Raw genomic sequence first — 15,594 nt, 5'->3', positions numbered from 1 at the left:
AGGAACAAATATATATGCTGATAGGAACAAAACGTACTGAAATTAGTATAACCTAACCTGTACCAAGTTTCGTTGAAATAGGTTCATTTTAGCATCCATATATAAGTAAATTGTGCATCAAACTCCTCATATTTGTTAGATTGACATCAAATTTTGCACAACGTACAAAATTGAGCATAGAATAACGTAGTTGGGTTTTCTAGAAGTACAGACATAGCCCAATGGATTAACTATTGATATTTTTTGAAGTCGATTTACATACTTTTGTCCCATTGTAAGAAACGAATGACATGTTTATGGATAGATCTAGGTCGTTTCACATTTAGATAAATATCACATATTTTATTTCATACAATTTCATGATAATAGTCCTGTTTAATATACCCATAGTGGTGAAGGGTATCATATAGTCGGCCCCGCCCGACTTTACTACTTTCCTTACTGGTTTTTCCTATTACTTTTGGCATACTGTAGATATTTAAATGAAATTGTTGTCAAGTGAAAGGTATAATTACTTAAGTACTTTTTGTGAATTAAGATAAGGATTTCTTAAATTTTTCTCCGAAATACCAGTTTCGTTGAAATGCGATAAGCTGTTCCAAAGATATGCGCTTTGACAGTTAGGCTTCAAAAACTGATGTGAGTGATTTAAATCATGTTCTATGATTCATATCATCATGTGTAATGCCTCTGAAATTCGAAAAATAATGGAAGTAAAACTGCAGGAATGTGGATTGTGTTTTGAACCCTACATTGTAGCAACTGCCATAAGCAAACTTGTTTCCCAAAGACCTATAGTAGAGTTCTTTGGCTGGAATAATATCATACATTTAAAGAAGCTGTAAAATATTTTAGTAGACGCGACATAAATTTAATTATTGCTGATGCTGAAAACATTTTACGACCAGCTAAATTCTATCGATTATTTAATTTCAAGGAACGTGCATTGCCCTTTTTATGATAATCCGTCAATATTTAGCGGTTCCATTTGGTTTTGTATGGAAAGTGACCAAATTTGCATCCTATGGCTTATACATTTACTTCTGAAGATCACGTTAACGGAATATCCAAGATGAGTGGTAGGCCTTAAAATTTTATACGTAAACCTTTACCAGGAAGAACGCTTATCGCCAATATTCGAAGTTCCGGTTATGGTCAAGGACGACGCAAATAATTTTCGGTTATGATCATATGCTATTTAGGGGATGCAATGTACCGAAAATATTATTTTCGTCTGAGTTTCTTGTCACTCAATAGACCACTGTTATAAGCCGAATATCACGCATGTTGCACGACGAAGGCGATCTGGCCAACGAAGAAGTATGGCTGTTTTCATGATGATCAGTCTATATTTATCGGATCAAATGAACCAAGACTTTTGTGTGACAAAATTTGAATCTCATGGCGTAAATGTTAAATCAGAGAAACATGTCCTGGAAAAGATTCCGGTAGACCCCGTCCGACTATACCTGTTCCGCTCACTGGTTTTATATTCTCGTTTTTTATCGGAAGTTTTCACTGCAAACAAACAGTTTGGTCAATAATTCAAAGCTGTCTTGGAATGTTGGCCGAAGATGCGTTTTTCTCTCTCTCTCTCTCTCTCTCTAAAAATTGAGTTCAGCGACGAGCAGAATTGTAGATTTTGGAGTGACGGTCAACCAGAAGCATTACAAAAGCTACCAATGCATCCAGAGAAAAACACAGTTTGGTTGTGGTTTATAGCTTGTGGCATCATCGTAACGTGAACGAAATGTAATGAGTCTTTCTAGACTTATACAAAAAATAACACATGGACGGCCACAATATTAATTGCAAAAATTAACGCCATTTAAATGTAACACAAAATGATATTCCAGTTAAAATATAGTGAAAAATATAGATGATTCGGAATTATTTTATGAATTGTCGTTTGTCGAAATAATATAATTTGTTTTCTGCAAAATTGAATTGGCTACCAGTAAAGAAAAAAATCCACATGTAATGAGTGCTAAGGTACTTGGCCTCATACACTACGGTTCGATTAGTTTGAACCTAAAGGTTTCGGTAGATAGTCTACATCCGAATATAGGTAACTTCCACCTTTAGTAATCCCTTTGCAGAAATGCAAATAGAAAAAATCCCCTTGTCTGAGATTATAAATATTTTTTAATTGTTGCTTGGCACTCAACACCAAATACATCTGAATGGTAAAACGCTAATATTCAAATTACTCACCCAGTGTGAGTTCATAGCTCGCTGTGTCTATTTGCTTTCTTCAGATATTTTGTTGTTATCTTTGACTACTTGCACGCACACAATCAAGTAGGCTCTAAGCTCCGGAGTGATACCACTTGTGGCAAGATAAAAAGGAAATAGATATGGGCCCAGTCTGATATAAAATATTATTAACTTTGCTACCAGAAATTCAGTACAATTTTAGCAGGCAATCGTAGAGGGTCTAATCGCAACGAGCACATCACATCACTCCTGGAAATTCAACAAAAGCTACGATCCTTAACGAAACCCCAAAACGATGGCTCATAGTAACATTATTTGCACAGTTCTACTTGTGGTTATTGGAATTTTAGGGACTCAGGCCCAGCAACCATGTCAGACTGTCAGCGGCATGTCTAATCTCAATGCTACAGCGGTAAGTTGTCATCAAATATACCACCCCACTCTTAGTCACTCACTACAGTACATACATTGGGTATATATAAATTTAGCTGACCGGAATATGGTATGAATCTGTACAAGCTCCCGCCTCAAATGTCGGCTGTGTTAAATTAAACGTGAGTCTGGCAAACAACAATACCCAATTGGTAGTCACCAAATGGAATTCAGTGTCCGCGACCTCCAACTATATGAGTCAGTTTACCAATGCCACTGTAAATGTCACCGATGTGAATGCCAACACCGGTTTCAATTTCAACTATACTTCCCCAAACACCAAAGCCACAAATGCCACCTACAAGATCCTAGATACAGACTACAAATCATATGTAACATTCTGTAGCTACACCTCAGTAACTGATCTATCGACTTCAGTCGGTGGTATTCTGACTAACAGCAGCACACCCAACAGCACATGGATCGGCCAGCTGGTCAATAACACCGCCCCCACCCTTGCTAACTTCAACGTCAGCACTGCGGTCAATGTAACCCAGTATAAGTAAGTCCATTTTGTAGTTTCACTTGACAAACTATAACATTTCTCATATTAATATTGCACTTGTTTCCCCTGCAGCTGCTACACCAGCTCCGCTTCAACATCATTACCACTCCTGAGTACCATATTTGCCGTCTTCTATTTGCTGCTTACGATCTCCAACTGAGACTATCAATATTAATGCTAATCCATTTGGAAACCAAAGTCTTCTTCTATTTATTGATTTGTTAAAACTGCTGTTGATTAAAAAAAAAATAAACGATATTCTATAAGGTCCCCCACAGAAATGTGTGTCTTCTTCTTAGCTATAGTCTTCGGCCCTCGTATGCACCTACAAAGTCAAATCGACAGTATTTATCGAAACATGGAAGGTCCCTTATCAGTAAATCCGCAGACATGATAAGATAACGAGTGGAACATCATTTGTTTCGGCATCTAATTAGTACTGTGCTCGAAAACAAAGTGTGGCTCGGAACTAATTCAAACCTTGTGATAAGATTCCGAGAGCCAGCTGCTTGTAAGCGACGATACATCCATCCATCAATGAATGGTGTTTATTCGCATGTCGACGAGCGGTCGTGGCTCTTGTAGTTGTAGTTGCCGACATATGTCTACTTGTCGAGTACTTAATTGAAATTCCACAGATCTATAGTCCATAACCGGTGATGACGGCGCGATTTAGATACATATGTTGTGAAGTATATATATATACATATAGGTGTAGGGTATAGAGGACAACAATGGGCATTTTGAAAGGTGAATTGACGCCAAATGACAGTACGTGTACTCGTTCTATGTTCCAGATAACATAGACCGGTTACAGTGAACTAGATTTCCAATAATTTAACAACTACATGGAAAGTTAAAAAACGATACGAAAATTGTCTTTTTATGTCGAAAATCAATCATATACTAAATGAGATAGATAAGAAGCCAAATGACAAATTGCTGGATAGAAGTCGCTAAACCAACCAACCGATAATTAAAATATGGCAATAAATATTGGTGATCCATTGTGTATGTGTTGATACTTTACAAATTCTAGGTGATGGATTGATTGAGCAGTAATGCCAAGGAAAAACAAACAAATGCGCCGAATAATGTTATACACTTCTATAGAAGAATGAAATCGGGTAGTAAATGTAGTATCAGTTAAATGGTAAATATATGTACTAACAACTGTTGCCTAGAAAACTAATCCTGTCAGCAAAGATATGGTACAAAAAAGAAATAAAATGAACTGAAACCAATCTCTACCAGTGGCAAAAACAATAAATGTTCAGATACCTTCGTTATCAATTCAATATCGGTGGCGGAGTAGCAACTCATTCCATAGTTCAATACTTCTAGATATTGTTAAAGAATACACTCTCAGTTATTATGAATCATCTCCATCATAATAATTTCATTTTTTTTTCAAATATACACAACATCCATTTTAAAAAGGAAGAAGTTGACATTTTTAATCCTGGAATGTACGTTTTTTTTATTAAATGTCTACATATATTCCACTTACCAGGAGTTATGGCTTATTTAAGTTTTCTTAGCCCATGAAAAAAATTATGAATGAATGAATGATACATAACATCTTTATATAATAATATTATGTTTTCATATGCATAAACTTCCAAATAATTCTTGAGCATATACCAGCCGTTTGAAAAACGTCCAAATTGTGAATTGCGTTAATTAACTAAACGCTTGTTGGGCATTTCTTTTTTATTGTTTTGTTTTAAATGCAATGGAAATGTTTGCGAAAAATGTGTTTCGAAAATAGCGTTTAAACAAAAAATAGTTTCAATGAATTGTTTTAATAATGATTATTATATTTAACTCTTTTCTTCGCTAAGCAATAAAAAATCAGGTATGAGTTAATTTAGCTCACTTCAGTTAAAATAGGTATATAATCAACGCAAATATACGACGACGATACCATGACTTAGGTACTCATGATTTATTTATGAGGTTATATGCACTTAAAAGTGTTTCGTATATGTGTACTCGTAAACTAAGATTTGTTTTGTTCAATATCCCTGAAAATGAATTCTCGAAAATACAGTAGAACTCGATTTATATGTTGTCAGCTTCCATCGTTATATCGATATATGGAATGTGTTTTTACTGAAAACTGCAGAACAAAGCTACATTACTCAGTATCATAAATTTCATTAAACCATTGGTTTATATCTTCGTTCCATTTCATTCATTCGTTCCTGCTGCAGCAAATCATTTTTGAGAAAAGAAGCCAAAACGACATAACCCTAATACACACACGTATTTCATATACATTCCAAATAAATTCACCTTAATTTTAAATTAAATTTATCGAAGACGTCACGGTGTGTTTCGACTTTGATACCAAAGCACATGAAATATTTTTTATATCTACTAAATTTGAATTTATGTACATATTATGCATAATGAATTAAACAAATGTAGAAGTTAATCATTTTTGGCAATACGAATAATAATACTCGTAATAAACATAACAGAACAGAAATTCTTCAGGAGGTAGGTCTGCTGGTAATGAGTTATTAATAAACGACCACATTCGCATATTTCACAATTAAATATTTGTTTTTGTTTATTTTTCGCTTTTGAACAAATTGCTCAAGACGTCACGGGATTCACTTAAGCTATATTCAATGTTGTGGTCACTTGAAATGAATTAAAAATCGTTCCTGAGAGCATTATCGCAAAAGAAATATCCCATGGAAATGTACATTTTCAATCATTCCGCGCTAGTTTCATATCTTAATTAGTTTTTAATTATTTTTTGATAATAATAATAATCGTTGTTAGGCGAAGACATTTCGAGCACAACCGGCCTATGTTTTTTCTACAGTGGATCAGTTTGTTTAGTTCAGTTTGTTCGTAATACACATTATTTATAGTTCGCACCAAACATGCTGTCACTTGCTGTTCTTTATGCGGTATTTCTGGCAAGTGGCTTAGGGTCCGCCCAGCAAAGCCCTGCGTTATGTACACAATTGGAAGGCATGTCTGTTAATGGCACTCAGGTGGGTTTGGTTCTGGGTTTGAGGAACAACAATTTACAAACATTGCAAGGATGATGTGTTTTGCATTTTAGTTTAATGGGACATGGTGGGAGGTAGCACGTAACCCTGCTACCACTGAAAATTTCGATTGCGTCGAAGTAAATTTTATTATGGAATCCCAGAATATGGTGAAAATAGAGACGACATATTCCAATACCCCAAGTTATCTGTGGGTCAATCAGACCATGTACACTAACATAACATTAGGCAATGTGGAGAATGGCGGTGGTTACAATATTTCGTACGTTAATGGGCTCACTAACACTTCGTATACAACCTACAAACTACTGGACACCGACTACGAAAACTACGCTTTCGTTTGTGGCTACACGAATGCCAGCGATCCCAGCTCCTTTTTTGGTATTGTCCTCACACGCGATCGTTATCCTAATACCACAGTTCTCAATGGATACGAAGACATGGCTTCTCAGAAATACGCAAACTTCACGAATGGTACCATGTCCCTGATCACACAGTCACCAACGTAAGTTAATGCCCAGAAAAATGCAACTGAATTATTTGCTGACACCAATTGTTTCTTTTATCCAGATGTTATGCCGCTGGTGCCTTTGGCCTTCGAGACTGCGCAATTTTGGCCACCATTTTTGCAGTTGTAAATTTCATGATACACCTTGCCATGTAAAAATGCACTAAACAGTCGGGGTTTATTAAATAAATACAGAGCCCTTTGTTTCCTTTAAATAACATGTTTACGCATTTGTCCTACTTTTCAATTAGTCTTAAGAACAACTATAGTTGTAAAGTGGTTTCGAAGCTGTTGAGATTTAGCGGAAGCATAAAACTATGGAGGTATTTCAAATGTTTGGTTGTAAATAGGTCACAAGGTTTTTTTTACCATTTCTGAATTGTTCTACTGGAACCCAAGGTTGCGACGACATAACATGGGTTACACGCACACCAACTCGAAAAGACTGCCAATATTTATTGAACATGGCAAATAGCACTGTCATCGTAATTTTCTTCACTTCCATAACTTGGCTACACATGCAATGGATGTGTGTTTGTATGTGTAATGCAATTCCATGTAGGTGTAAGTAAAATGTGCCAACAAGTGAACTTAATTCACACGTCACCTCACTTCGTCCCAAATGCGATGTGGGCGATGAGGGTTGAATCTTGACTACTTATACATCCGCTTCGTTGCAGACAAGTAGCATCGTGTGCACCAGAATGCATCCATTGCACTTACCTACATTTCAATGCAAGTGCAAGTACTTTCCTTCGGAAAATTACCAAAATATTTTAACTGTTCGAAGATCTATGTTAGCCATTAAATATTAAATAATCTGTTCGAAGTTATCGGCTCAGTTACCAAAGAAGTGTAACATTTTGTCTGACAAATGAGGTCCACGCAAATGGATTTATTTTTACATTTTTGTCGGAAGATGTATTTTCAATGAGATATAACATTTCCATGGCAAGTTCTTCCTTATATCAGCAAATCAATGTATGTATCTACGTATTACACAGTAACATTATACTGTATGTCAAATTTTTTTAAGTATTCTTTTACAAGTTCAGCCTATGTTAGCCGGAATATACATCCACCCATTCCCATCCAGAGACAGAAAATCTCTACAAGGGTTTACTGAAATTATTGTCCGAGAAATGGACACATTCTCAAGGACACTTATTAACCTATCCGTGGTTACCAGTTACCTGAACTGAGTTATAACCCCTCCACCGGAGTCAAATTATTTGGCAGTGTTTTTCTTGCAGAAAAATATGTCATCATCTGGTGTATATTGAACAAAGGAGACATCATTTATGTTTCCCATGAAAATGTTGACGATTTAACATTTTGATCACGTTTTCATGACCATGATGATGCTGCTGTCGTTTCTTCCGTATCGAAATATGTCGCTCGCCCTCTCTCTCTCTTCCTTCATTCTGTCTCTTCGCCAGTCCATGTCGTCGGCACCGGACCTGATACTCTTGATGATTTTGCAAAAATCCTTTACATTTGCCAAAGCAAATAAACTCTTTGGGTGCACAAAGGACTTTACATAAAAAATCTGTCTGCACTTCGTTTCATTTCCAATCGGGAGAGAAAATCATTAAATTATATTTTTATTGTATTCCTCTTATTCAGCTTCGTTTTCTACTCCTTTGAACCACCACAACCACCAAGAAGTGGAACTTAAATTGGATTGTTTTCAGTTGTGCAATTCTCTGTACTTGGAAGGATTTGGTGGCAAATACCGATGGACTTTATGCTCAGAATCCCACTTAACAGTTGCCCTCAAACATCAGTCTCCCTCTACTCTGGAGCTATTGGGTGTGGTAAGCAAGGACGTGTGTGCGTGGCGAGTATTTACAATTTCTAAGCACACATTGTTGTGGCATTACTATAATGACTATTGCAGCAGAATTCAACTATTACCTGACTAGCATCCCAAAATGTTTCTTACATCTTAATGTCGTTGCCGGGCATGTGTTTGGATGTTTGCTAGGGCGTTTTGTCTACATATACATCCGTGTGCGCTTTGTGCTACATCTGGGGTATACATTTGATTGGAAATGGGTGTTTCTTATGTTGTCCTCACAGACGGTCTTCAGAGAAAACGAAGTCGTCTATATGGCAGTGAAATTAATTTTGTTTGTTCATTTTATGAATGCAGCTAATTAAATTATGTATTTAGGCTTAAGAATTCAATAATGATTCAATATTAATGGTCATATCAGTGGTTCCTATGGAGGGACGCAAGTCTACAAAAAAAAAAACGTATAAATCATACAGCAAATAAAAACACTGCACATAGGCTTTTTTGCTTAAGATTTTTGGCACATTTTTTGCAATAAACCTTTGAATTTGGTTGCACTTTAGTGAACATGCTGTGAAATGTGTTTATGTGACACTTCATGGAGTCTACGAGAAATGACGTCGACTTAAAAAAACAATTTCTTCAAAATTTGTCTTCAAAATGCTTCCAACTCGTGTAAACAGCTAAATTTCTTCAAAATTAATTGATCAAAATTTATTGAACAAAACTTTTGAAGATTTTATTGATGCCGTGTAAATAGGCAAAAAATGGCATCTGGCAATATTGATGACTAGAAATATTTTGACAGCATGTTCATTCTATTGATCAATACATATCATATGTTTTTATTTACACATTTTTGTTGCGGCAAGTGACAATGGAATCAAATTACTTACGAATTAAATTATAATTAAAAAATTAATATGAGATGGTAAGAGAATGTCAGACTTGCATAGCTGTCCCCAGTCGCTAAAAATCTCAATGTTGTTCTCCGGGGCATATAGATTCCCTAATATGAGTATTGGCTTTTTCTATTAATGGGGTGACTAGTTCAAGCAAAACATCAAAATCTTCTTGCTAAGTTTTTGTATAGTTCGGGATCATTCAGTTTTAATCGCTCTCTAAAAAAACTACACACCATCACCTTCCAAAAGAAAAGGCCGAACCCAATATTGCTTTTGTTTTCTTCTTTTTTCATTTTTATCAGCTCCTCCATTATTAAAAAATGCTGATGGACGTGTCGTCGTCCATAGTTATTAATACTAAACTATTTCTCAAAATAATCAAATCAGCTGTTCAAAGTCAATATTTTCAATATAAAAAATTACCAATAGTGTAAATTAGCTTCAAAACATTTTGATCAAACTTTGATCAAAATATTTTGAAATATATTGAAAGAATATTTTGATCAAATTTTTGAAACGTGTAAATAGGACTTCAAAATACATTTTCAAAATTTTGATAATACTTCAAAATGCCTTCAATCGTGTAAATGTAGCATTAGTTTAAAAATGTCAATCGATGACACGAATTGTTAAATATATATATTTGCATTGACAGTTGTCATTTAATTAAAAAAAAAAATGGGTTTCATCGTTGCATCTCAAAGATTGAAACACGTTTTCACCGTCCCGCTGCCATATTAAATCACATCATATGCGAGTCGGTGTCGTTATATGTTTCGAAATGTTCTATTATTGAATGGTACTCATACTCATATGTCTGTTTCGATGTATTATTTATTTAGTATTAAAACGTTTTCATACACAACGTTGTAAGTATTTATTTTGAATAATACCTCGCTAGCAAATGGGCGCAGGTGTTTGCTATGCGTTGCTTAAGCACATGATCTCGTATTCACGGAAGGCATCAACGAGCACGTGTGCCAGTAACCATCAAACATCTTCACGCAGGACTGGCGCTGTCCTGTAACAACATAAAAATTAATGTTTACGTTGTTATTGAACGTTATTGGGAATTTTTAATGGATGTAAAGAAGCTCACACGAGTGCTGGAAGAGGCTTACGCGCAACTAGGCGTACGCAAACCGTTGGCATAATGTTTTTGGACGGACATCCTTCTTGTAAAGTCACTGCAGGCACGCACACTTTTATGGTTTTCACAAACAAACATCAACCGAATACTTAGGTAAAGTGTTTAAGCAAGTCTGTGATTTGAATTTTTTCGATGTTACAGTGCATTATTCTCCGTCATACGTGACGTATGGCGCCCCATTTATCGCACTTAAAGCAACTGTTAAAAGTGACCTCCATAATCGAAATCATTTCAATTCGAAGGTGCTGTTCTCAATTCTTGGCTTGCTTTCATTTGCCTTTGCCATTCATGTATATGCATTTAGGTGTAGATGCGAAACTGGGGCATTTAGCCAATTCAATGTTTGGAGCTGACGCGGCTTCCTGTACGTTTGTGTGTTTATAGATGTAAAAACTTTATGTAACCCAAATATTTTTCACACATGTTGGCATTTCAAATTTTCAGAATTTATTATCATTCTCCATTGTGCGTATGGGGAACCAAGCGCAGGAAATATCTTTAGAATTTTAATTACTTTACGCCGAAAGGAAAACTTTTAATTTCTGCTTGTGTTACGTCAAACTGCCTCAAACAAACTCCTGCCCCCCACATTGTCCTGTAATTAGGAACACAAACAAACATTCTATATACATTATACACACATATATTATGTATTTATATATATATATAGTGTGACATTGGTTCACAATTCAAAAGGCATGTCAAAATGTTAGAAAGCAAACATACAAACACACTTAGGCGAATAATAAATGTTACTAATACGCCACGACTCGAGAAGAAAATAATTTACAACCAAAGTTTTCGTGGACCGATCAGAAAAAACGGAATATAATTTTTTGTTTGCACACTTTCTAATTAAAAGTTATCTATACTCGAAATTTGCATTTTTTTCCTCATTTAGAACAGGTGTTCACAGCAGTTACCAGGTCGGAACGCCAATCTTACAGCAACACATTATTCCTATGAATATTGGCTGAGACCTAATTGGAAATGACTCGATCAGAAAATTCGGAAATTAATATTTTTCATATAGCCCAGACGTTAAACCAAAAGAGGCATAAGCAGTCAATGTTGTGCTTAAATTCATGGCGAAATAAATGACAAAAAATTGTTCGATGCCGATGTATGACTTCAATGACGGACTCAAGTGATGGCATTCCTCGTCATCAAGAAATTATAACCATACCTAAATGATGACAATTTCACCAATCCTTAGACATGGTATCTTTTAAGAATTCTTTCGAATGACAGATTCATGAATACCTTGCCATAACACTCATGGCATTTTTGGATAAAAAAATAATAAAATACAATTTTCTATACTTTTCTCTATATTCACACTAGCTGATTGCGTAGTGTTGAAGCAGCATGAATTCATAACTAAACTTAGAAGACGAACGAATTCATAACTAAACTTAGAAGACGAACGAAACAAACGGTCCATTTTATTACCCATATTTGGATACATAGTAACTACATTACTAAGTAAACTGCATACATAGAGAAATCCACGAATTGCTTCATGTTTAAAAAAAACATATTTAATGTTAGTTTTTTTATTTTCTTGTATGGGTATCCATTTTGCTTTTTAGATATATCCATTCACATCACCACAACATCAGGTTTCCGACGAACTAATTAATAGTCGCAATGAGTGAGAAGAATGCAATATTAACAGCCCTCCATGCAAATTACATTAAAATCATATTTTCGCAATATTTAAGTTTGGAGTACTAGGTCACAATTGTATTCCCGACACGGCAGTAGATTAAACATTTTTTATTGTCTTCATCGAACAGCACATCACAATGTGGCTCTGCTCTGCCTGAATCTACCATGTAAATTAGAATCTAGTGCGAAATGTTAGATTGTTCAGTTTACCGAGACCAGCGTACAATAGGATTATGTTTACCAACTAAGCTCCGCGTGTAAGTTTTGTACAGTGAGTATAAAATGTTGGTAAAGTGCTTCAATTCCACGTAAATTATAATCTTTAAAATAGGCACCTATTCCAAAAAACACATCCACACTTTATATACGTCGACTTTAGTTCGACATTGCGAATACATCATAACATAAAATTATTGACGTGCGTTATGTCTTATGATACAAACTGTATACATGTGCGGATGAACGGACAAAGCAATCTAAAACGCTGGCACCCAATTAAGATGATGATCTTGTCTACATCGGCGACAAATGAGAGCTGAATGTCAACAAATAAATTAAGTAGATCGGGCCGCTACCCTCAAAATCGCAATGTATGCTCAGCTGTTTAACGCGTTTTAATAATAACAACGAATTTCACACTTGCAAGTCAAAACGGCCATACAACGAGCTCTGAATCAACACACAAATAGAACGACGCGGAAAATATATTGGGCAAATGTGAAAATTTGGATAAGACAATTAGTCCCGATAATGATTTGTAGGGTAAATACAAAGTGTCACCTAAGTGTAACGTCGCACAACACTCGTGGGTGCTCTCGGTGCTCGTTCGATGAAATCAAGATCATTGCCGTTTGGACAGCGAGTCAGTCAGTTTACATTTGCTCGTTAGAGTTTAATCAGGTAATATTTGCCACTGGTGGAGACGGCGAAAAGGAATACATACTTTAAGATGGATCACAATACGGGGAGAAATACGGAAGAAAACATACAAATGCTGCAGAGCCACGAGCCATCGAAAAAACAGCAACGGATTGTTTTCACCGCGAAAGCCAGCAATCAGACTGTCAGCGCGAAAACTAAGAAATTCTTACGCAACAAGCTACGCATACTGAACTGGATAGGTCGCTATAATCTGGAATGGGGTATTAACGATGCTATCGCGGGCATAACTCTAGGACTTACCATAATTCCCGAGAGTATTGCTTGTGCTCTTTTGGCCGGCTTGCCGGCTCGATATGGCTTGTGCTCCGCGTTCGTGGGCCCACTGATTTACTTAATCTTCGGATCAGTGGACAATGTTATAATTGGGCCCACTAGCCTCGTGGCCCTGGTCAGTGTGCAGTTTACGGTGGGCAAGCCCATCGAGTTTGCCTTTATGCTTACCTTCCTCAGTGGTGTGGTGCAGTTAATTATGTCGGCACTTCGAATGGGTAACTGCTAATGAATTTTCGCCAGTATTTCTTTGCTGACAATTCTTCTACAGGTTTCATGTTCGAGTTCATCTCTATGCCCGTTATAAAGGCCTTTTCGACGGCAACGGCAATCCTGGTTATAGAGTCACAAATTAAAGTACTTCTGGGAATTAAGTACCTGGTGGCAGGATTTGTGGAGTCTGTGAAGACACTATTTTTGAGGCATGCCGAAGCCAACTCCGGCGACTTTGTCATGGGCATTTGCGCCATCGCCTTTCTCATCCTCTTTGAGGTAGGTTATCGAGCGATACTGACGTAATTCATTAACATCTATTCCCACAAAAGCTATTGGAAAAAATGGTGACCAAAAGGAAAATCAATAGGATGTGGAAGATCACGTGTCGATATCTGTCCCTCTCGCGTACAACGCTCATAGTTGTGATCACAGCTATTGTGTCCTATGTATGGCTCCAGTGCGAACCGCAGGTTCCATATGCGCTCAGCAAGAACGCCTTGTCCGGCCTGCCAAACATAACACTGCCTGCATTTACCATTGAGACTCCAGAGAAGACATACTCCCTATGGGATATGATAGCAGAGATGAATGTGGGCATCATCGTCATTCCCATTGTAGGCACATTGACAAACATCTCCATAGGAAAGTTGAGTAAGTTTCAGTGACTCTAGTTTCCTACATAAACTGCATTACCTTCCTTCCTCGTAGCTCCCAAGGGCATGGTTGATACGAACCATGAGCTTATGACGTTGGGTTTGTGTAATGTCTTCGGTTCCTGCTTTCAATCCATGCCAACGTCCGGAGCGTTTACTCGGTATGCCATTAGTACAGCGTGCGGCTTGAAGAGTCCCATGGCCAATCTGTATTCCGGTAAGTGTAACTCTGTATTGGATTTAAAGAATTGATAATTATGCACGGCCCTTGACAGGCATCATTGTTTTGTTGGCTCTAATCTTCCTTAGTCCATACTTCAATTACATACCCGAAGCTACACTGGCAGCCATTTTGATTTGTTCCCTATTCACGTTGCTCGATTTCAAACTTCCTCTGCGATTGTGGCGAGAATCTAAACGTGACTTTGGCGTGTGGCTGGTGTGTTTCTTTGTATCTGTGCTGTGTGGCGTGGAGGTCGGGCTTTTTGTCAGCCTCATCATTAATGTGGCCCATTTGCTTTTCTTGTGGGCTCGGCCCGAAATATCTGTCAGAATCCAAGAGGTATGTCCTACCGCAACGCACATAGATAATTTCCGAACAGCTCCAACATTCTAACTTCTTCCCAAGGTGGACGACATGCAATACATATGTGTGACACCCGGCAATGGTATATATTTCCCAGCCATTAATCACCTTCGCGCTAAAGTTCTGAAAGCAGCCATGCAGGCCGAATTTCGAATACCCGTTGTAATTGATTGTCATAAAGTCACCGGGCTAGACTTTACAGCTGCGCAGGGTTTTGTAAAACTGGCCAGCGGCCTTAGGGGTGAGGACGACGAGCAGAGTGTAGGTCGGAGCACTGAAGCTTTACTTGTGCTTTATCGAATGGATGTGGCCCTGCAGAAGCTGATTGACAACGTTGATAATCTAGTGTTTTGTGACAGCCCTGAAAGAATTCGTGAATTCCTGACTCAGGAGTCGTTACGAAATGGGTTCATAAATCTCAAGGAACACATACGGGCATCCATTGATCTCGGCTATAAAATCGACATCGAACGCGAATCATAACTACACACAACATCTATAAATAAAATCTAATATTTCGTGCTTTAGCTTAACAAAACTGTGTCTCATTAAAGACGGTGCAACACTTGGAACAATGACGACGAAGCAACTCCCACATCCACCTCATCTCATTATTTGAATGTCACACAGTGTTGAGGACTTTAGACTGGGAGCAGAATAAACCTCCTTTAGACGGACAATAATTGCCGAGTTAATGGATTTCTGTTTA

The 15,594-nt window shown here is 37.1% G+C and overlaps 3 protein-coding genes across 3 annotated transcripts; all 3 read left to right on the top strand.

The window, feature by feature from the left end:
• The first annotated feature begins 2,512 nt into the window (after positions 1-2,512).
• Positions 2,513-3,314, top strand: LOC133327886 (uncharacterized). The gene is made up of 3 exons (XM_061536420.1): positions 2,513-2,629; positions 2,706-3,151; positions 3,227-3,314. The coding sequence occupies exons 1-3, from the start codon at positions 2,513-2,515 to the stop codon at positions 3,312-3,314; spliced, it is 651 nt and encodes a 216-aa protein (XP_061392404.1).
• Positions 3,315-6,147: 2,833 nt separating this feature from the next.
• On the top strand, positions 6,148-6,850 carry LOC133327885 (uncharacterized). The gene is made up of 3 exons (XM_061536418.1): positions 6,148-6,168; positions 6,240-6,691; positions 6,757-6,850. The coding sequence occupies exons 1-3, from the start codon at positions 6,148-6,150 to the stop codon at positions 6,848-6,850; spliced, it is 567 nt and encodes a 188-aa protein (XP_061392402.1).
• Positions 6,851-13,167: 6,317 nt separating this feature from the next.
• On the top strand, positions 13,168-15,393 carry LOC133327884 (sodium-independent sulfate anion transporter). The gene is made up of 6 exons (XM_061536417.1): positions 13,168-13,648; positions 13,702-13,922; positions 13,976-14,297; positions 14,355-14,516; positions 14,575-14,861; positions 14,928-15,393. The coding sequence occupies exons 1-6, from the start codon at positions 13,168-13,170 to the stop codon at positions 15,366-15,368; spliced, it is 1,914 nt and encodes a 637-aa protein (XP_061392401.1). The 3' UTR covers positions 15,369-15,393.
• Positions 15,394-15,594: the final 201 nt, after the last annotated feature.

This window comes from Musca vetustissima, unplaced genomic scaffold (assembly GCF_032173495.1).
Source record: "Musca vetustissima isolate MV318-11 ecotype Yass unplaced genomic scaffold, APGP_CSIRO_Mvet_v1 utg19638, whole genome shotgun sequence".
Lineage (NCBI taxonomy): Eukaryota > Metazoa > Arthropoda > Insecta > Diptera > Muscidae > Musca > Musca vetustissima.
Note: the sequence above shows the minus strand (reverse complement) of the source record. Positions and strands in the feature narration are given on the sequence as shown.